The sequence below is a fragment of the Anomaloglossus baeobatrachus genome, chromosome 11, assembly GCF_048569485.1.
Source record: "Anomaloglossus baeobatrachus isolate aAnoBae1 chromosome 11, aAnoBae1.hap1, whole genome shotgun sequence".
Lineage (NCBI taxonomy): Eukaryota > Metazoa > Chordata > Amphibia > Anura > Aromobatidae > Anomaloglossus > Anomaloglossus baeobatrachus.
This window is the reverse complement of record NC_134363.1, coordinates 197,271,837-197,294,801: the sequence shown is the minus strand read 5'-3', so window position 1 is coordinate 197,294,801 and position 22,965 is coordinate 197,271,837. Positions and strand designations below refer to the sequence as shown.

The 22,965-nt window shown below is 50.3% G+C and overlaps 1 protein-coding gene across 2 annotated transcripts in view; it reads left to right on the top strand.

Moving 5' to 3' along the window:
• The first annotated feature begins 4,777 nt into the window (after positions 1-4,777).
• JAM3 (junctional adhesion molecule 3) overlaps positions 4,778-22,965 on the top strand; it is a 145,068-nt gene continuing 126,880 nt past the window's right edge. The window contains exon 1 of one of the 2 annotated variants that reach the window (XM_075329175.1): positions 4,778-4,890. In XM_075329175.1, the coding sequence (XP_075185290.1) occupies positions 4,842-4,890 (49 nt within the window). In that variant the 5' untranslated portion in view covers positions 4,778-4,841. Of the gene's footprint in view, positions 4,891-4,958; positions 5,056-22,965 lie in introns of those variants that run through there. The other variant, XM_075329174.1, reaches the window with a different exon arrangement.

Sequence of the window (22,965 nt, the reverse complement as noted above, 5' to 3'; positions counted from 1 at the left end):
GGTACCATAACGCTATGTTCTTACGATGAATATAGTATCGGCACATTTTTGTGCCCCAGATGTCCTTTAGGCCGCAAGCCCCAAAATCTTCGTCCATCCTAATAACCCTATGTTCTTCTGACGTTGAACATAGCAATGGCACATTTTGTGCCCCAGATGTCCTTCAAGCCCCAAGCCCCAAAATCTTCGTCCATCCTAATAACCCTATGTTCTTCTGACGTTGAACATAACATTGCCGACATATTTCTGTGCCCCAGATGTCCTTCAGCACCAACATCCTTCTCATTACCTATAACCCTATGTAAATCTGACATTGAACATAGCAATGGCACATTTTTGTGCCCCAGATGTCCTTCCAACCCCAAGCCCCAAAATCTTCGTCCATCCTAATAACCCTAACCCCTAACCATACCCCTAACCCTAAATTCTAACCCTAACCCCTAACCCTAGCCCCAAAATCTTCGTCGATCCTAATAACCCTAACCCTAACCCCTAACCCTAACCCTAATTTTTGTGCCCCAGATGTCCTTCAAGCCCCAAGCCCCAAAATCTTTGTCCATCCTAATAACCCTAACCCTAACCCCTAACCGTAACCATAACCCTAAATTCTAACCCTAACTGGTAACTCCTAACCCTAACCCTAGCCCCAAAATCTTCGTCCATCCTAATAACCCTAACCTTAACCCCTAACCCTAACCTTAACCCTAACCCTCTACCTAACCCTTTCCCTAACCCTAACCCCTAACCCTAACCCAAAATCTTCGTCCATCCTAATAATCCTAACCCTAACCCCCAATTTTATTTTTGGGTCCCCCCTAAAAAAAATTGGGGTGGCCACCAATATTTTTTCGGGATACCCCCCATGTTTGTCGGGGTACCCCCATATTTTTTTTGTTTACCCCCCCATATTTTTTTCCAGTGGTACCCCCAATATTATTTTGGTCTCCCCTAATTTTTACAGTGTGCCGTCCATTTTTTTTCGGGGTACCCTAACTCTATGTTCTTACATTGAACATAGTATCGGCACATTTTTGTGCCCAAGATGTCCTTCAAGCCCCAAGCCCCAAAATTTTCGTCCATCCTAATAACCCTAACCCCAACCTTAACCCTTAACCCCAAACCCTAACCACCCCAACCCTATCCCTAACCCTAACCTAAACCCTAACCCTTAACCCTAACCCAAAATCTTCGTCCATCCTAATAACCCTAACCCCCAATATTATTTCGGGGTCCTCCCCAAAATAATTGGGGTGCCCACCATTATTTTTTGGGGTAACCCAATATTTTTTGGGGTACCCCCATATTTTTTTGGGGTAACCCCCATATTTTGTAGGGGTACCCCCAATATTTTCTGGTCTCCCCAAATTTTTTCAGGGTGCCCCCCAATTTTTTTTCAGGGTACCATAACGCTATGTTCTTACATTGAACATAGTATTGGCACATTTTTGTGCCCCAGATGTCCTTTAAGCCCCAAGCCCCAAAATCTTCGTCCATCCTAATAACCCTATGTTCTTCTGACGTTGAAGATAACATTGCTGGCACATTTCTGTGCTCCAGATGTCCTTCAGCACTAACATCTTTCTCATTACATATAACCCTATGTTATTCTGATGTTAAACATAGTATCGGCATATTTTTGTGCCCCAGATGTCCTTCAGCACCAACATCCTTCTCATTACCTATAACCCTATGTTAATCTGACGTTGAACATAGCAATAGCACATTTTTGTGCCCCAGATGTCCTTCAAGCCCCAAGCCCCAAAATCTTCATCCATCCTAATAACCCTTACCCTAACCCTAGTCCTAACCTTCTAACACCTTAACCCTAACCTCCTAACCCTAACCCCTAACCCAAACCCAATCCCTAACCCCAACCCCAACCCTAGAAGAAGAAGAAGCGGAAGAAGCAAAAGAAGCAGAATAAGAAGAAGTGGAAGAAGCAGAAGAAGAAGAGGAAGAAGAAAAAGAAGCAGAAGAAGAAGAAGAAGCGGAAGAAACGGAAGAAGGAGAAGCAGAAAAAAATGGAAGAAGAAGAAAAAGAAGCAAAAAAAGCGGAAGAAGAAGAAGCGGAAGAAGCGGAAGAAGAGTAGAAGCTGAAGAAGCTGAAGAAAAAGAAGCAGAAGAAGATGAAGCGGAAGAAGTGGAAGAAGAAGCGGAAAAAGCGGAATAAGAAGAAGAAGCGGAAGAAGCAGAAAAAGAAGGAGGAGAAGAAGAAGAAGAAGAAGAGGAAGAGAAAAAGAAGAAGCGGAAGAAAAGGAAGAAGAAGAAGCAAAAGAAGAAGAAGGAGAAGAAGAAGAGGAGGAATAAGCGGATGAAGCAGAAGAAGCAGAAGAAGAAGCGGAAGAAATGGAAGAAGGAGAAGCAGAAAAAGTGGAAGAAGAAGAAAAGAAGCGAAAAAAGCGGAAGAAGAAGAAGCGGAAGAAGCGGAAGAAGAGTAGAAGCTGAAGAAGCGGAAGAAAAAGAAGCAGAAGAAGAAGAAGAAGTGGAAGAAGTGGAAGAAGAAGCGGAAGAAGCGGAATAAGAAGAAGAAGCGGAAGAAGCAGAAAAAGAAGAAGGAGAAGAAGAAGAAGAGGAAGAGTAAAAGAAGCGGAAGAAAAGGAAGAAGAAGAAGCAAAAGAAAAGGAAGGAGAAGAAGAGAAGGAATAAGCAAATGAAGCAGAAGAAGCGGAAAAAGAAGAGGAAGAAGTGGATGAAGAAAAAGAGGAAGAAGGAGAATAAGCGTAAGAAGAAGAAGCGGAAGAAGTGGAATAGGAAGAAGAAGCGGAAGAAGAAGAAGCGGAAGAAGAAGCTAAAGAAGCAGAATAAGAAGAAGCGGAAGAAGGAATAGAAGCGGAATAAGAAGAAGCGGAAGAAGCAGAAGAAGAAGAAGTGGAAGAAGAAGTGGAAGAAGAAGTGGAAGAAGAAGAAGAAGAAGTGGAAGAAAAAGTGGAAGAAGAAGAAGAAGTGGAAGAACTGGAAGAGATAGAAGAAGAGGAAGAAGAAGAAGAAGAAGAAAAAGTAGAAGAAGTGCAAGAAAAAGAAAATGAAGAAGTGGAAGAAGAAGAAGACGTTCTGCAGTGGAAGAAGCAGAAGTTCTGAAGTGGAAGAAGAAGAAGTGTAAGAAGAAGTGTAAGAAGAAGAATATGATGATGATGAAGTGTAAGAAGAAGAAGAAGAAGTGGAAGAACAAAAAGAAGACGAAGAAGAAGTGTAAGAGGAAGAAGTGTAAGAAGAAGAAGTGGAAAAAGAAGAGTGTAAGAAGCAGAAGTAGAAGTGGAAGAAGAAGAAAAAGAAGAAGAAGCCGTTCTGCAGTGTAAGAAGAAGAAGTTCTGAATTGGAAGAAGAAGTGGAAGAAGAAGAGGAAGAAGTGGAAGCAGAAGAAGAAGAAGTGGAAGAAGAAGAAGAAGTGGAAGAAGAAGAAGAAGTGGAAGAAGAAGAAGATGAAGAAGAAGAAGAAGAAGAAGAAGTGGAAGAGGAAGAAGTGGAAGAGGAAGAAGAAATGGAAGAAGAAGTGGAAGAAGAAGAATATAAGAAGAAGTGGAAGAAGAAGAAAAGGTGGAAGAAGAAAAAGAAATGGAAAAAGAAGTGGAAGAGGAAGAAGAAGTGGGAGAAGAAGAAGAAGAAGTGGAAGAAGTGGAAGAAGAAGAAGAAGAAGAAGAAGTGGAAGAAGAAGAAGAAGTGGAAGAAGAAGAAGATGAAGTAGAAGAAGAAGTGGAAGAAGTAGAAGAAGAAGTGGAAGAAGATGAAGTGGAAGAAGAAGAAGAAGAAGTGGAAGAAGAAGAAGAAGTGGAAGAAGTGGAAGAAGAAGAAGAAGAAGAAGTGGAAGAAGAAGAAGAAGTGGAAGAAGAAGAAGAAGAAGTGGAAGAAGAAGAAGAAGTGGAAGAAGAAGAAGATGAAGTAGAAGAAGAAGTGGAAGAAGTAGAAGAAGAAGTGGAAGAAGAAGAAGTGGAAGAAGAAGAAGAAGAAGAAGTGGAAGAAGAAGAAGAAGTGGAAGAAGTGGAAGAAGAAGAAGAAGAAGAAGAAGTGGAAGAAGAAGAAGAAGTGGAAGAAGAAGAAGAAGAAGTGGAAGAAGAAGAAGAAGAAGAAGTGGAAGAAGAAGAAGAAGTGGAAGAAGAAGAAGATGAAGTAGAAGAAGAAGTGGAAGAAGTAGAAGAAGTGGAAGAAGAAGAAGAAGAAGAAGTGGAAGAAGAAGAAGAAGTGGAAGAAGAAAAAGAAGTGGAAGAAGAACAAGTGGAAGAAGCCTTTCTACTCCCCTTTCCCACTTGCTGCGCCACCCGCCATGTAGCCAGCACAGTGGCCGGGGGTGATACTGGTGTGCCTGCTATGGCGATACTGCCATGAGAGCTCATCATTTCAAGGTCAGCTGCTGGCCTTTGATCAGCAGGCTGCGTGTGTTGAGGTGCAGGGACCAGACTGGTCGGTGGCCCCTCTACTCCGGGCCATTGCGCCCCTGCCCATGCACACTTCACACTGTAGTCTCAGCTATTTAGTCACAGTCCTGGCAGTTTGGCTCCAAAACCCAGGAGTTTCTCAGGAGACCCAGATATTTGGCTCTAGTCCCAATAGCATTAGTTTGTCATCAGACCTGGTCCCGATACTTTGGCCCCACACTCAGTCCCGGATTCATGTCTGCGAGCAATTCAGCCGCCATAGCGTATTACCTCAGGAGCGCTGCACAGTGGGGACCGATACAGTACTTACGATGGACCAGCAGGTGGCGCTCTGGAACACTACACGAAGAAGGAAACCATTCACGGGGCGTGTCTTGGAGATTGTTTATACGGGGCGTGTCCACAGGCCGTTACAGTGGGCGGAGATTTGTGTAGCGGTCTCCGGTCCTAATATCGTCTCCAGTGAGCAAGATGGCACCTATTGGGACGAGCACTGGGGTCCTGGTGCTGCTGCTGCACGGTGAGAAGGGGACGACCGCCGCAGGGAGTGAGGGAGGATGGCGGCGCGGGGAGCATCGTCTGTGCCCCGTGCTATGTGCGTATAGGAGGGAGATGGACGTACACACAGAGAGGGCACCAGGGTGTGTACATCTAGCACAAAAGTCAGTGCACCCCTCACATCTCTGTAGGTATTTTCTTATATCCTCTCCTGACCCTGTGATTGTGCAGTGTTAGTATGCAGCCTGTATACAATGTACAGTGTCAGTGTGCAGCTTGTATACAATGTACAGTGTCAGTGCGCAGCTTGTATACAATGTACGGTGTCAGTGTACAGTTTGTATACAATGTTCAGCAGATAACAGCTTGTATACAATGTACAGTGTCAGTGTGCAGCTTGTATACAATGTTCAGTGTCAGGGTACAGCTTATATACAATGTACGGTGTCAGTGTGCAGCTTGTATACAATGTACGGTGTCAGTGTGCAGCTTGTATACAATGTTCAGTGTCAGTGTGCAGCTTGTATACAATGTACAGTGTCAGTGTGCAGCTTGTATACAGTGTACAGTGTCCGTGCATAGCTTGTATACAGTGTACAGTGTCAGTGCGCAGCTTGTATACAATGTACAGTGTCAGTGTACAGCTTGTATACAATGTACAGTGTCAGTGTGCAGCTTTTATACAATGTACAGTGTCAGTGCGCAGCTTGTATAACAGTGTAAATAACTCCTCACAGGCATTATTATGTGAACCACTACAGCAAAAGTTAGTACACCCCATCACATTTCTGTAGATATTTCATTATAGCTACTCCTGGGACAGCGCTGCAGATCTGACCCTGTGATACAATGTGCAGTGTCAGTGCGCAGCTTGCATAACAGAGTAAATACAGTCAGATGAAAAAGTTTGGGCACCCCTATTAGTGTTAACCTTTTTTCTTTATAACAATTTGGGTTTTTGCTATTTCAGTTTCATATATCTAATAACTGATGGACTGAGTAATATTTCTGGTTTGAATTGAGGTTTATTGTACTAACAGAAAATGTGCAATCCGCATTTAAACTAAATTTGACTGGTGCAAAAGTATGGGCACCCTTATCAATTTCTTGATTTGAACCCTCCTAACTACTTTTTACTGACTTACTAAAGCACTAAATTGGTTTTGTAACCTCATTGAGCTCTGCACTTCATAGGCAGGTGTATCCAATCATGAGAAAAGGTATTTAAGGTGGCCACTTGCAAGTTGTTCTCCTATTTGAATCTCCTATGAAGAGTGGCATCATGGGCTCCTCAAAACAACTCTCAAATGATCTGAAAACAAAGATTATTCAACATAGTTGTTCAGGGGAAGGTACAAAAAGATGTCTCAGAGATTTAAACTGTCAGTTTCCACTGTGAGGAACATAGTAAGGAAATGGAAGAACACAGGTACAGTTCTTGTTAAGCCCAGAAGTGGCAGGCCAAGAAAAATATCAGAAAGGCAGAGAAGAAGAATGGTGAGAACAGTCAAGGACAATCCACAGAACACCTCCAAAGACCTGCAGCGTCATCTTGCTGCAGATGGTGTCAATGTGCATCGGTCAACAATACAGCGCACGTTGCACAAGGAGAAGCTGTATGGGAAAGTGATGCAAAAGAAGCCGTTTCTGCAAGCACGCCACAAACAGAGTCGCCTGAGGTATGCAAAAGAACATTTGGACAAGCCAGTTACATTTTGGAAGAAGGTCCTGTGGACTGATGAAACAAAGATTGAGTTGTTTGGTCATACAAAAAGGCGTTATGCATGGAGGCAAAAAAAACACGGCATTCCAAGAAAAGCACTTGCTACCCACAGTAAAATTTGGTGGAGGTTCCATCATGCTTTGGGGCTGTGTGGTCAATGCCGGCACCGGGAATCTTGTTAAAGTTGAGGGTCGCATGGATTCAACTCACTATCAGCAGATTCTTGACAATAATGTGCAAGAATCAGTGACGAAGTTGAAGTTACGCAGGGGACGGATATTTCAGCAAGACAATGATCCAAAACACCGCTCCAAATCTACTCAGGCATTCATGCAGAGGAACAATTACAATGTTCTGGAATGGCCATCCCAGTCCCAAGACCTGAATATCATTGAACATCTGTGGGATGATTTGAAGCAGCTGTCCATGCTCGGCGACCATCAAACTTAACTGAACTGGAATTGTTTTGTAAACAGGAATGGTCAAATCTACCTTCATCCAGGATCCAGGAACTCATTAACAGCTACAGGAAGCGACTAGAGGCTGTGATTTCTGCAAAAGGAGGATCTACAAATATTAATGTCACTTTTATGTTGAGGTGCCCATACTTTTGCACCGGTCAAATTTTGTGTAAATGCGGATTGCACATTTTCTGTTAATACAATAAACCTCATTTCACTCCAGAAATATTACTCAGTCCATCAGTTATTAGATATATGAAACGGAAATAGCAAAAACCCAAATTGTTATAAAGAAAAAAGGGTAACATTAATAGGGGTGCCCAAACTTTTTCATATGACTGTAACTCAGCACAGCCATTATTGTCTAATCCACTGTCACCAAAAGTGAGTACACCCCTAAGTGAATGTGACCACATTGTGCCCTTGGTGTGAATACTTTGTGTGGTTGCCATTATTTTCCAGCTTCTTACCTCTCTTGGGCATGAAGTTCACAGGAGCCGCTGGACCCTCTTCATCCTCTGTGACGACATCCCGGAGCTGGTGGATGTTACAGACCTCGCGCTCCTCCACCTTCTGTATGAGAAGGCCCCACAGATGCTCCATAGGGTTCAGGTCTGGAGACGCTCGGCCGGTCCAGCACCTTCTGTATGAGGAGGCCCCACAGATGCTCCATAAGGGTCAGGTCTGGAGACGTTCGGCCGGTCCTGCACCCTCTGTATGAGGAGGCCCCACAGACGCTCCATAGGGGTCAGGTCTGGAGACGCTCGGCCGGTCCAGCACCTTCTGTATGAGGTGGCTCCACAGACGCTCCATAGGGGTCAGGTCTGGAGACGCTCGGCCGGTCTAGCACCTTCTGTATGAGGTGGCTCCACAGACGCTCCATAGGGGTCAGGTCTGGAGACGCTCGGCCGGTCCAGCACCTTCTGTATGAGGAGGCCCCACAGACGCTCCATAGGGTTCAGGTCTGGAGACGCTCGGCCAGTCCAGCACTTTCTGTATGAGGAGGCCCCACAGATGCTCCATAGGGGTCAGGTCTGGAGACGCTCGGCCAGTCCAGCACCTTCTGTATGAGGAGGCCCCACAGATGCTCCATAGGGGTCAGGTCTGGAGACGCTCGGCCGGTCCAGCACCTTTACCCTCAGAGTCTGTAGGAGGCAGTGGTGGTCTTGGAGGTGCTTAGGGACTTATGTTGCAATATGAAGATGGGGATCATGCTCTGCTTTAGTGTCACAGGACATGTTGCCATTCATGGTGGACGGAGGACCAGGTTGAGGATTGAATGGGCCAGCCTTCTGTGTATCCGCAGTAGACTGTGTGGTCATGGAAGATTGGTTGCTGCTTGAGAAATGCGACGAGCCCTTGTCTGCCCTCCAAGACAGAATCTGCTCTCGCTCTTCTGGATTCCACACACGTTTACGTTCCACACCGGGAAATTTGGCAAGGACCATAGTGGATGCATCAAGCATCTTCTGACCTCACACATACTCTGTGCCTTGTCGCCCACCACTGACACCACGCCCACGTCCCTGTCCCTCAACAACTGCCTTTTTGTTATTTTGGGTTTTGGTGCCATATTTGCAGATGTTGATAGGCCAAGCCAAGCAAGCTTTGACCCTAAAAAATATTGTCGAGAAAGTGCAAGGGAGTAGAGTCCTGCTTTGTTTCTGCAAAGGCCACTAGCAATGTATGAATGTGGCTGATGTGGACACCACAAGCCAGGCTTTGACCCCCTAAATATTGTGGAAACAGGTCCCGATTCCCTACCTAATCCACAATCTCTCCCTCCCTGCTGTGACCTTGTTCAGCGCTATCAGGTCTTAAAAAAGCTATTGTATTCTGCACAGTACTATGGAGCAAGAACAGGAGGAAAAAGGAGTTTTTTTGTGTAATCAAACAATTCTTTTTATTTCTTGATAGTATTTTTTTTCAGATTTTATATATTTAAATACGGTACATATGGTGACAAAATGCAAAGAACATACACATCTAAAAGACACATATGAGTACAAAATCTGAATAGGGGATACCAAAGGTATGGAAAATTGTAATGAGACTCGGCAGATTAGGATGTCTGTATACAAGGAGATTATGACTGTTTTTGCTTTTGCCTACACATCAATGCATGTATCAAAAAAGTGCTATGTGCATACAAAATAGTAGCAATTGCCCAGTATAAGGTGTCAAAATGCAAATATAGCAGCAATGATGGTAAAGTGCTAAATGCAAACAATGGGTAACAAAAGGGAGGAAAATATCCCCATGCACGGCTTCTCCCCCGTGGTGAAACGTACGTTGGTGGGTGCGGGGGGAACTCTGCCTTCTAGGGGCACCAATTAAGGATCTGAGCCAGCCTTAACCTTTCGTTGGTATGCAATCTACCTATTGATTATATGCACTTCTCATTAAGGCTGCTTTCACACTTGCGTTCAGCGCAATCCGCCGCTATGGAGAGTAGCACAGTCCGTTAACGCACTGCGTTATTCTCCATAGACTTGTATTGACGACGCATTGTAACGCAAGTGTCTGCGTTGCATCCGCTGGCCGACGCTGAGTCGTTATTTTGACGCAGCGTCGGGCGGAGGGAACGCTACATGTAGCGTTTTGTGGGTCGTTAAAATAACGCATCTTGACGGATTCCGTTGGAATCCGCCAAGGTGTCTAATGATTGTCTATGGTGGCAGATTCCGCCGCTATGCGCTAAGTAGCAGAATCCGCTGTCTCTCTCCCCCTCTCTCATACTCACCGTTCACGGGTGCGGCGCTGCACGGTGTTTACACTGCTCTGGTGGCTTTTCCTCTTTTGAAAATGCCGGCCGCTCATTATTCCATCTAGTATTCCCTGCTTCCCCCGCCCAACGGCGCCTATGATTGGTTGCAGTCAGACACGCCCACACGCTGAGTGACAGCTGTCTCACTGCAACCAATCACAGCTGCCGGTGGGCAGGTCTATATCGTGCAGTACAATAAATAAATAAATAATTAGAAAAAAAACGGCGTGCGGTCCCCCATAATTTTGATACCAGCCAAGGTAAAGCCTAACGGCTGAAGGAGGTATTCTCAGTATGGGGAGCTCCACGTTATGGGGAGCCCCCCAGCCTAAAAATAGCAGGCAGCCGCCCGGAATTGCCGCATCCATTAGATGCGACAGTCCCGGGACTTTACCCGGCTCATCCCGAATTGCCCTGGTGCGGTGGCAATCGAGGTAATAAGAAGTTAATGACAGCAGCCCATAGCTGCCACTAAGTCCTAAGTTAATCATGGCAGGCGTCTATGAGACACATTCCATGATTAACTTGTAAGTGAAAGTAAATAAACACAAACACCCAAAAAATACTTTATTTGGAATAAAAGACAAAAAACACCCTCTTTCACCACTTTATTAATCACAAATATCCCTCCAGGTCTGGCGTAGTTCAAGAGGTCCCACAACGCATCCAGCTCTGCTACATGAAGCTGATAGGAGCGGCTGTAGAACACCGCCGCTCCTGTGAGCTCCACGCAGAAACTGAAGGGAGGCGCGCTGTCAGCGGGGACATCACTGAGGTAATGCCTGTGTGTGTGCGGTGATGATGGGTGCGGTAGTGCCTGCGTGTGCGGTGATGATGGGGGCTGTAATGCCTGCGTGTGCGGGGATGATGGGGGCAGTAATACCTGCGTGTGCGGTGATGATGGGGGCGGTAGTGCCTGTGTGTTAGGTGATGATGGGTGCAGTAGTGCCAGTGTGTGCGGGGATGATGGGTGCAGTAGTGCCGGAATGTGTGTGGTGATGATGGGGGTTAGGGTTAGGGTTAGTAGCGGGATGTGTGTAATGATGATGATGAGTGCGGTAGTGCCTGCGTGTGCGGTGATGATGGGGGCAGTAGTACCCCGGTGGTTGCGGGGATGATGGGTGCAGTAGTGCCGGGATGTGTGTGATGATGATGAGTGCGGTAGTGCCGGGATGTGTGCGGTGATGATGAGTGTGGTAGTGCCTGCCTGTGCGGTGATGATGGGGGCGGTAGTGCCGGGATGTGTGGGATGATGATGGGGCGGTAGTGCCTGCATGTGCGGTGATGATGGGGGCGGTAGTGCCTGCGTGTGCGGTGATGATGGGAGCGGTAGTACCTGCGAGTGCGGTGATGATGGGGGCGGTAATGCCGGGGTGTGTGCGGTGATGATGGGTGCGGTAGTGCCTGTGTGTTAGGTGATGATGGGTGCAGTAGTGCCAGTGTGTGCGGGGATGATGGGTGCAGTAGTGCCGGAATGTGTGTGGTGATGATGGGGGCAGTAGTGCTGGTGTGTGCGGTGATGGGTGCAGTAGTCTCGGTGTGTGCGGGGATGATGGGTGCAGTACTGCCGGTGTGTGCGGGGATGATCGGTGCAGTAGTGCCAGTGTTTGCGGGGATGATGTGTGCAGTAGTGTTGGGATGTGTGTGATGATGATGAGTGCGGTAGTGCCGGGATGTGTGCGGTGATGATGGGGGCGGTAGTGTCGGTATGTGTGGGATGATGATGGGGGCGGTATTGCCTGCGTGTTCGGTGATGATGGGTGCAGTAGTGCCGGAATGTGTGTGGTGATGATGGGGGCGGTAGTGCTGGTGTGTGCCGTGATGGGTGCAGTAGTGCCGGTGTGTGCGGGGATGATGGGTGCAGTAATGCCATTGTGTGCGGTGATGATGGGTGCAGTAGTGTTGGGATGTGTGTGATGATGATGAGTGCGGTAGTGCCGGGATGTGTACGGTGATGATGGGGGCGGTAGTGTCGGTATGTGTGGGATGATGATGGGGGCGGTGGTGCCTGCGTGTTCGGTGATGATGGGTGCAGTAGTGCCGGAATGTGTGTGGTGATGATGGGGGCGGTAGTGCTGGTGTGTGCCGTGATGGGTGCAGTAGTGCCGGTGTGTGCGGGGATGATGGGTGCAGTAATGCCATTGTGTGCGGTGATGATGGGTGCAGTAGTGCCGGTGTGTTCGGGGATGATGATGGGTGCAGTAGTGCTGGAATGTGTGTGGTGATGATGGGGGCGGTAGTGCCAGTGGTGTGTGTGATGATGATGAGTGCGGTAGTGCTGGTGTGTGCGGTGATGGGTGCATTAGTGCCGGTGTGTTCGGGGATGATGGGTGCAGTAGTGCCGGTGTGTGCGGTGATGATGTGTGCAGTAGTGCCGGTGTGTTCAGGGATGATGGGTGCAGTAGTGCCAGTGGTGTGTGTGATGATGATGGGTGCAGTGGTGCCGGTGTTTTCGGGGATGATGGGTGCAGTAGTGCCAGTGGTGTGTGTGATGATGATGGGTGCAGTGGTGCCGGTGTTTTCGGGGATGATGGGTGCAGTAGTGCCAGTGGTGTGTGTGATGATGATGGGTGCAGTGGTGCCGGTGTTTTCGGGGATGATGGGTGCAGTAGTGCCAGTGGTGTGTGTGATGATGATGGGTGCAGTAGTGCCAGTGTGTTCGGGGGTGATGGGTGCAGTAGTGCCGGTGTGTTCGGGGATGATGGGTGCAGTAGTGCCGGTGTGTTCGGGGATGATGGGTGCAGTAGTGCCGGTGTGTTCAGGGATGATGGGTGCAGTAGTGCTGGTGTGTTTGGGGATGATGGGTGCAGTAGTGCCGTTGTGTGCGGTGATGGGTGCAGTAGTGTCGGTGTGTTCGGGGATGATGGGTGCAGTAGTGCCGGTATGTTCGGGGATGATGGGTGCAGTAGTGCTGGTGTGTTCGGGGATGATGGGTGCAGTAGTGCCGGTGTGTGCGGGGATGGTGGGTGCAGTAGTGCCGGTGTGTTCGGGGATGATGGGTGCAGTAGTGCCGGTGTGTGCAGGGATGATGGGTGCAGTAGTGCCGGTGTGTTCAGGGATGATGGGTGCAGTAGTGCTGGTGTGTTCGGGGATGATGGGTGCATTAGTGCCGGTGTGTGCGGGGATGGTGGGTGCAGTAGTGCCGGTGTGTGCGGGGATGATGATGGGTGCAGTAGTGTTGGGATGTGTGTGATGATGAGTGCGGTAGTGCCGTGATGTGTGCGGTGATGATGGGGGCGGTAGTGTCGGGATGTGTGGGATGATGATGGGGGCGGTAGTGCCTGCGTGTTCGGTGATGATGGGTGCAGTAGTGCCAGAATGTGTGTGGTGATGATGGGGGCTATAGTGCTGGTGTGTGCGGTGATGGGTGCAGTAGTGCCGGTGTGTGCGAGGATGATGGGTGCAGTAGTGCCGTTGTGTGCGGTGATGGGTGCAGTAGTGTCGGTGTGTGCGGTGATGATGGGGGCAGTAGTGCCGGTGTGTTCGGGGATGATGATGGGTGCAGTAGTGACGGAATGTGTGTGGTGATGATGGGGGCGGTAGTGCCATTGGTGTGTGTGATGATGATGAGTGCGGTAGTGCTGGTGTGTGCGGTGATGGGTGCAGTAGTGCCGGTGTGTGCGGTGATGATGTGTGCAGTAGTGCCGGTGTGTTCACGGATGATGGGTGCAGTAGTGCCGGTGTGTGCGGTGATGGGTGCAGTAGTGCCGGTGTGTTTAGGGATGATGGGTGCAGTAGTGCCGGTGTGTTCGGGGATGATGGGTGCAGTAGTGCCGGTGTGTTTAGGGATGATGGGTGCAGTAGTGCCGGTGTGTTCGGGGTTGATGGGTGCAGTAGTGCCGGTGTGTTCGAGGATGATGGGTGCAGTAGTGCCGGTGTGTGCGGGGATGATGGGTGCAGTAGTGCCGGTGTGTTCGGGGATGATGGGTGCAGTAGTGCCGGTGTGTTCGGGGATGATGGGTGCAGTAGTGCCGGTGTGTTCGGGGATGATGGGTGCAGTAGTGCTGGTGTGTTCGGGGATGATGGGTGCAGTAGTGCCGGTGTGTTCGGGGATGATGGGTGCAGTAGTGCCGGTTTGTTGGTGGATGATGGGTGCAGTAGTGCCGGTGTGTTCGGGGATGATGGGTGCAGTAATGCCGGTGTGTTCGGGGATGATGGGTGCAGTAGTGCCGGTGTTTCCGGGGATGATGGGTGCAGTAGTGCCGGTGTGTTTAGGGATGATGGGTGCAGTAGTGCCGGTGTGTTTAGGGATGATGGGTGCAGTAGTGCCGGTGTGTTCGGGGATGATGGGTGCAGTAGTGCCGGTGTGTTCGGGGATGATGGGTGCAGTAGTGCCGGTGTGTTCGGGGATGATGGGTGCAGTAGTGCCGGTGTGTTCGGGGATGATGGGTGCAGTAGTGCCGGTGTGTTCGGGGATGATGGGTGCAGTAGTGCCGGTGTGTTTAGGGATGATGGGTGCAGTAGTGCCGGTGTGTGCGGTGATGATGTGTGCAGTAGTGCTGGTGTGTTCGGGGATGATGTGTGCAGTAGTGCCGGTGTGTTCGGGGATGATGGGTGCAGTAGTGCCGGGGTGTTCGGGGATGATGGGTGCAGTAGTGCCGGTGTGTTCGGGGATGATGGGTGCAGTAGTGCTGGTGTGTTTAGGGATGATGGGTGCAGTAGTGCCGGTGTGTTCGGGGATGATGGGTGCAGTAGTGCCGTTGTGTGCGGTGATGGGTGCAGTAGTGTCGGTGTGTTCGGGGATGATGGGTGCAGTAGTGCCGGTATGTTCGGGGATGATGGGTGCAGTAGTGCTGGTGTGTTCGGGGATGATGGGTGCAGTAGTGCCGGTGTGTGCGGGGATGGTGGGTGCAGTAGTGCCGGTGTGTTCGGGGATGATGGGTGCAGTAGTGCCAGTGTGTGCGGGGATGATGGGTGCAGTAGTGCCGGTGTGTTCAGGGATGATGGGTGCAGTAGTGCTGGTGTGTTCGGGGATGATGGGTGCAGTAGTGCCGGTGTGTGCGGGGATGGTGGGTGCAGTAGTGCCGGTGTGTTCGGGGATGATGCGTGCAGTAGTGCCGGTGTGTGCGGGGATGATGGGTGCAGTAGTGCCAGTGTGTGCGGGGATGATGATGGGTGCGGTAGTGTCGGGATGTGTGGGATGATGATGGGGGCGGTAGTGCCTGCGTGTTCGGTGATGATGGGTGCAGTAGTGCCAGAATGTGTGTGGTGATGATGGGGGCTATAGTGCTGGTGTGTGCGGTGATGGGTGCAGTAGTGCCGGTGTGTGCGAGGATGATGGGTGCAGTAGTGCCGTTGTGTGAGGTGATGGGTGCAGTAGTGTCGGTGTGTGCGGTGATGATGGGGGTAGTAGTGCCGGTGTGTTCGGGGATGATGATGGGTGCAGTAGTGCCGGAATGTGTGTGGTGATGATGGGGGCGGTAGTGCCAGTAGTGTGTGTGATGATGATGAGTGCGGTAGTGCTGGTGTGTGCGGTGATGGGTGCAGTAGTGCCGGTGTGTTCGGGGATAATGGGTGCAGTAGTGCCGGTGTGTTCGGGGATGATGGGTGCAGTAGTGCCGGTGTATGCGGTGATGATGTGTGCAGTAGTGCCGGTGTGTTCACGGATGATGGGTGCAGTAGTGCCGGTGTGTGCGGTGATGGGTGCAGTAGTGCCGGTGTGTTTAGGGATGATGGGTGCAGTAGTGCCGGTGTGTTCGGGGATGATGGGTGCAGTAGTGCCGGTCTGTTTAGGAATGATGGGTGCAGTAGTGCCGGTGTGTTCGGGGATGATGGGTGCAGTAGTGCCGGTGTGTTCGGGGATGATGGGTGCAGTAGTGCCGGTGTGTTCGAGGATGATGGGTGCAGTAGTGCCGGTGTGTGCGGGGATGATAGGTGCAGTAGTGCCGGTGTGTTCGGGCATGATGGGTGCAGTAGTGCTGGTGTGTTCGGGGATGATGAGTGCAGTAGTGCCGGTGTGTTCGGGGATGATGGGTGCAGTAGTGCCGGTGTGTTCGGGGATGATGGGTGCAGTAGTGCCGGTGTGTTCGTGGATGATGGGTGCAGTAGTGGCGGTGTGTTCGGGGATGATGGGTGCAGTAGTGCCGGTGTGTTCGGGGATGATGGGTGCAGTAGTGCCGGTGTGTTCGGGGATGATGGGTGCAGTAGTGCCGGTGTGTTTAGGGATGATGGGTGCAGTAGTGCCGGTGTGTTTAGGGATGATGGGTGCAGTAGTGCCGGTGTGTTCGGGGATGATGGGTGCAGTAGTGCCGGTGTGTTCGGGGATGATGGGTGCAGTAGTGCCGGTGTGTGCGGTGATGATGTGTGCAGTAGTGCTGGTGTGTTCGGTGATGATGTGTGCAGTAGTGCTGGTGTGTTCGGGGATGATGTGTGCAGTAGTGCCGGTGTGTTCGGGGATGATGGGTGCAGTAGTCCCGGGGTGTTCAGGGATGATGGGTGCAGTAGTGCTGGTGTGTTCGGGGATGATGGGTGCAGTAGTGCCGGTGTGTTTAGGGATGATGGGTGCAGTAGTGCCGGTGTGTTCGGGGATGATGGGTGCAGTAGTGCCGGTGTGTTTAGGGTTGATGGGTGCAGTAGTGCCAGTGTATTCGGGGATGATGGGTGCAGTAGTGCCGGTGTGTTCGGGGATGATGGGTGCAGTAGTGCCGGTGTGTTCGGGGATGATGGGTGCAGTAGTGCCGGTGTGTTCGGGGATGATGGGTGCAGTAGTGCCGGTGTGTTCGGGGATGATGGGTTCAGTAGTGCCGGTGTGCTTAGGGATGATGGGTGCAGTAGTGCCGGTGTGTTCGGGGATGATGGGTGCAGTAGTGCCGGTGTGTTTGGGGATGATCGGTGCCGTAGTGCCGGTGTGTTCGGGGATGATGGGTGCAGTAGTGCCGGTGTGTTTGGGGATGATGGGTGCCGGTGTGTTCGGGGATGATGGGTGCAGTAGTGCCGGTGTGTTCGGGGATGATGGGTGCAGTAGTGCCGGTGTGTTCGGGGATGATGGGTGCAGTAGTGCCGGTGTGTTTGGGGATGATCGGTGCCGTAGTGCCGGTGTGTTCGGGGATGATGGGTGCAGTAGTGCCGGTGTGTTTGGGGATGATGGGTGCAGTAGTGCTGGTGTGTTCGGGGATGATGGGTGCAGTAGTGCCGGTGTGTTAGGGGATGATGGGTGCAGTAGTGCCGTTGTGTTCAGGGATGATGGGTGCAGTAGTGCCGGTGTGTTCGGGGATGATGGGTGCAGTAGTGCCGGTGTGTTCGGGGATGATGGGTGCAGTAGTGCCGGTGTGTTAGGGGATGATGGGTGCAGTAGTGCCGGTGTGTTCAGGGATGATGGGTGCAGTAGTGCCGGTGTGTTCGGGGATGATGGCAGTAGTGCCGGTGTGTTCGGGGATGATGGGTGCAGTAGTGCCGGTGTGTTCGGGGATGATGGATGCAGTAGTGCCGGTGCAGTAGGGCTCTCTCTTGCTCGCGGCTAGAAAACTTAACGCAACATTTCACAGGAATCCGTTGCCTTTATATCACATGATTTACAACGCATCGTAACGGATGCCGCACAACACAAGTGTGAAAGTGCCCTTAGAACTCTACTTTATTTCAGCTGAAGCATGCTCTGATATAACTTTGGAAAGGGCATGTCCAGATGTGTTCATTGGTCAGTGGGTTGAACAACGTGTTAGTCCATGAGCTGATTGGTGGGCGTCATCGTAGGCGGGTCTATGACATCATTGGATGTATTCGTGGTGATGGTGATGGGAGGGAGGTCATCTGGTGGATCCATGCTGATGGTAGGGTCTATGATGTCAGTGGGGGCCATCTTGGGTTCCTCTGAAGACTGACTGGCTTATGTATAGAGAATTGATTTCATTGAACACACTTCTCACAGTGCTCTATGACCAGAGGTTAATTAAGTATTTCATCTTATGGCTCTCCTCAACACTATCAGGTCTTAAAACAGCTATTGTATTCTGCACAGTACTATGGAGGTGCGCTGTTTTAAACACTGTCCCTGCTCGGAAATCTGTCCCTCCCTACACTACACTGACCTATACACTGGAGGTGGCCCTGAAAAGGGCTTTTTGTGTTAAAGGGAAGTAAACATCAGGATTTTGGTATATAAGGTGCAGCCAGTGCAGTACTGGCACTATCAGGCACAGTGTGTACATACCATTACTGGGCAGCTCGGATGTATAGACTGTGAAATCCAAGTTTATGAAGTTTGCATATTCATCCACTTTTTGATTGACGTGTGCACCTCTGCTGATAATTTGCGGGCGGGTTATGCACATGATTCCCGCCCCCACCCCACCCACCCATCCCATGTTCCTCCCTCTCTCTGGCTGTATGCAAATTTCTCTCTTCAGTTACACGGCGCCGGAGTTGGCGCCTGCGCATAGCGCTTATCTCTGGCGCCATGTTTCTGAAGCCCGCATACACAGTTTTGTGTCTGAGAGGGTGGGGCATGCGCCCTCGCTTCTTCAGATCTCGTTGTGACAGCGGGAACACGCGCGGTGTCACAACAGGACTGGAGGACAGCTGATCTTACCGATTAGCTGCAGCAGACGTCTGCTACAATATCGTCTGCTGCAGCTAATCGGTAAGATCAGCTGTTCTCCAGTCCTGTTGTGACCGTGCGCGCTCCTGCGGTCACATTGAGATATGAAGAAGCGAGGGTGCATGCGCCACCCTCTCAGACACAAAACTGGGTAATGCGGGCTTCAAAAACATGGCGCCGGAGATAAGCGCTATGCGCAGGCGCCAACTCCGACGCCGTGTAACTGAAGAGAGAAGTTTGCATACAGCCAGAGAGAGGGAGGAACAGGCGGTGTGGGGGAGGGGCGGGAATCATGTGCATAACCCGCCCGCACATTATCAGCAGAGGTGCACACGTCAATCAAAAAGTGGATGAATTTTCAAACTTCATAAACGTGGATTTCACAGTCTACACATCCGAGCTGCCCAGTAATGGTATGTACACACTGTGCCTGATAGTGCCAGTACTGCACTGGCTGCACCTTATATACCAAAATCCTGATGTTTACTTCCCTTTAAAGGGGTGGTTCACCCATATTTTTTGTTTTCTAGATTGATATTATGTTAAGAAACAATGTTTCTCTCAAATACCTTATGTTGGCAATAGTGCCTGTGAGAGGTGCTATTGCGGACTGCTGAGCACCCCCCACCTGACCCCCTGGGCTCCGTGACCCCGGGGATCCGGTGATGTCACATCAAGTTCCTGTTGACCTGACATCACGGCGGCCGGCCACAGTCTTCCTGACTCTCTGAGCTGTGGGAGGTCTTTCACCACTCGCCCAGCATGTCTCCTACTTGCAGCGCTCTGCTGTGGGTGAGGAGGCAGCTGATGAGCGGTGATGAGTGGTGAGACACCGCCCACAGCCCATCACTCACGGACACTACGGCCAGCCGCGGTGATGTCAGGTTAACAGGAACTTGACGTGACATCACCGGATCCCCGACGTCACGGACCCCGGGGGTCAGGCATGGGGAACGGCGGTCCGCAATAGCACCTCTCATAGGCACTATTGCCCATGCAAGGTATTTGAGACAAACATTGTTTCTCAACATAATATCGATGTCGAAAATAAAAAAATATGGGTGAACCACCCCTTTAAGAGGCCTAACTCTTCCTAGCAGCTGCTCGATCTTTCCCTATACTCATACAATGCTGGCTCCAGATGCTTGTGTGCAAAATAGCGGCAGAAAGTCTTTTATACATCCTATGACTCTGCGCGGCCAGCCAATCACAGTAATGCCACAACTAAGATGGCTGCAGCATTACTGTGATTGGTTAAGAATACCAGCATGTTTAGTGGCTGAAAATCGGGCAACAAACATGGTGGGCGGTTAGGGTTTCCCCTACAGGTTCTGCTGCAGAATTTCTGCAGCAAAAAGAATGAGCAGTCACTTCTTTTCCGCAGGCACCTGCAGTTTCTACCATAGATAATGGTAAAAAAACTGCGAGGACCAACCTGCGGAAAAACAGACAAACCGCGGCAAAAATGCGGGTGCGGTATTCTGCCAGAGAGTGCGGATTTTTCTTAGGAAAAGTCAATTTTCTAGTGCTCACACAGCCTTAGGCAGGGATTAGAAATATGCACCCATAAATGCTTCTGGTCCTGGCTGCATATTGCACCTGACAGCTTCCCTTTAAGGGCTCATGCGCACGTTGCAGTTTTTTGGTTTTTTTTGCGTTTCTGCAGCGTTTTAAGCTGCAGCCTCAAACACCCGTGTGTGTATGGACCCGTGAAAGCACCCCTAGAGGTGCGAAACGATACTGTCGTCCTCGTGCTCCCCTCTCTCCATTCCCTCTTGTCTGTATCACCTGTCAGCATTGAAAAATAAAGCAGTTCCATAATACCGGAGAGTGCTGCCCGTCTTCCTTTTTTCTATGGACTTACTTGCTTCAGCTGGGCAATAGCACCTCGGTAGGTGACTTTTTTATCCATCAGATCAGGATAAAGATCCATGTTTATACCCGGCACGCCAAGAATATTATCAGGCAAGAGCCACACTGAATAGGGTTTGGAACGGGACTACTACATTACCTCCCAAATAGGTAAGCAGTGCGGTGCACATTCCTTCTTTTTCTATTTCATAGATGAGTCCTTCACGTGTGACCACAAATCAGGCTGCGACACAGAGAGAGAGACGCGCAATGTCAGTGAACTCGGGTGAAGCTCTGACATCACTGCTGCGGACTCCTCTGTCCTGGCACTGACCTCAGAGGTTCATCTGAGTTCATGAAAGCACACAGAGACGGAGCCGAGGGATGAAAATGAAGTCGAGTGAAGTTCATCTGAGTTCATTCTCATTGCCCGACTCTGTCTGTGTCTGCTGTCAGTGGGCATGTAGCAGAGCTGGGGGACCGCACTGACGAAAATGCATCCAAAACGCATGCAAAATGCATCCAAAATACATGCGTTTTGGATGCATTCTTTTTGTCAACACGCAGTGTCACGTCTGCCAGAGGGTGCATTTATTTCTGCACTGGTCAGGACGCAACGTGCGCATGAGCCCTAAATGTGGTTTGAATGCAAATCGTATGTACAGTATCTATATACCTGATGATGGAGCCGGTTCGGATCTGCATTGCGCAGCGATTTTTTTTTTTTTTACCTTTATGTATTTAAAACTTTTTTCTGCTTGAAAAGGCCATTGTTATAGGTGGAAGGTTACTTTAGTGAATCGCCCAATACCACATGTTCTGGCAGAGGATTCCATAGTCTCAGGAGGGTCCCCGGGCTCCCCGGCGAGGGTCCCCGACCTCATTTCTGGCCCGTCATCTGCTCTTTTCTCTTGGCTAAATGTAGATGCGATCGGTTATACTTTGTGATGCAGTGACCCCATTTTTCTGATTTCTTTATATTATATGAAAATATCCTGTAGCATGCATATAGCAGCTAGGCCTCATAGTGAGGGTAACGCTGCCACCTCTCATTATGGCCAAGACAATTAAGTAGCAGGAATTTGCTGGCAGAGGACACGTGTTCCGGCTGCTCCACAGGCTTTTGTTTGCTTGGTCTCCCACAAACATTGACTTTTTTTAATTGCTGTCTTTTTCTGGGAGAGAAGATGTTGTTCGGCAGGGACTGTTCTCTGGGAAACGGTGACCCTTCTTGCTGCTTTCACACTACGTTTTTTAACATGCCTCATGAACGTTTTTTTTTTCAAAGGATCTTGTTTTTTCAAAGAGAAACGCATGTGTTATTTTACAGGAACCGGTCACTTGAAGTGGGTGGGCATTGGAGTCATGTGATCGGGAGTGAGGGGAACTGAACATGAGTGGAAATTCAGACGCAGCTGGGGGCAAAAGAGAGAGGAGAGAGGAGGAGAAGAGAGAGAGGAAAGATGAGAGAAGAGAGGAGAGGAGGAGAGAGAAGAGAACAGAGAAGAGAGAGAAGCGAGCAGCGAGGCGAGATGAGAAGAGAGAAGAGATTAGGAGAGAGGAGGAGAGGGGAGAGAGAGGAGAGGGGAGGGAGAGAGGGGAGGAAGAGGAGAGGGCAGAGAGAGAAGAGAGAGAGGGGAGGGAGGAGAGGAGAGATGAGAGAAGAGAGGAGAGGAGGAGAGAGAAGAGAGAGAAGAGAGCAGCGAGATGAGAAGAGAGAAGAGATTAGGAGAGAGGAGGAGAGGGAAGAGAGGAGGAGAGGGCAGGGAGGAAGAGAGAGAAGGAAAGCAGAGAGGAGGAGAGAGGATAAGAGAGGAGAGAGGAGGAGAGGAGGAGGATAGAGGAGAGGAGGAAGAGAGGAGAGGAGGAAGAGAGGAGAGGAGGAAGAGAGGAGAGGGGAGAGAGAGAGGGGGAGAGAGAGGAGAGGGGAGAGAGAGGAGAGGGGAGGGAGAGGAGAGGGCAGAGAGAGGAGAGAGAGGGGAGAGAGGGGAGGGAGAGAGGGGAGGGAGAGGAGAGGGCAGAGAGAGGAGAGAGAGGGGGGAGGGAGGAGAGGAGAGATGAGAGAAGAGAGGAGAGGAGGAGAGAGAAGAGAACAGAGAAGAGAGAGAAGAGAGCAGCGAGGCGAGATGAGAAGAGAGAAGAGATTAGGAGAGAGGAGGAGAGGGGAGAGAGAGGAGAGGGGAGGGAGAGAGGGGAGGAAGAGGAGAGGGCAGAGAGAGGAGAGAGAGAGGGGAGAGAGGAGAGATGAGAGAAGAGAGGAGAGGAGGAGAGAGAAGAGAGCAGAGAGGAGAAGAGAGAGAAGAGAGCAGCGAGATGAGAAGAGAGAAGAGATTAGGAGAGAGGAGGAGAGGGCAGGGAGGAAGAGAGAGAAGGAAAGCAGAGAGGAGGAGAGAGGATAAGAGAGGAGAGAGGAGGAGAGGAGGAGGAAGAGAGGAGAGGAGGAAGAGAGGAGAGGAGGAAGAGAGGAGAGGAGGAAGAGAGGAGAGGAGAGAGAGAGAGGGGAGAGAGAGAGGAGAAGGGAGGGGAGAGAGGAGAGGGGAGAGAGAGGAGAGGGGAGGGAGAGGAGAGGGCAGAGAGAGAGGAGAGGGGAGGGAGAGAGGAGAGGGCAGAGAGAGGAGAGAGAGAGGGGAGAGAGGAGAGGAGAGAAGAGAGGAGAGGAGAGGAGGAGAGAGCAGAGAGGAGAAGAGAGAGAAGAGAGCGGCGAGATGAGAAGAGAGAAGAGATTAGGAGAGAGGAGAGGGAAGAGAGGAGGAGAGGGC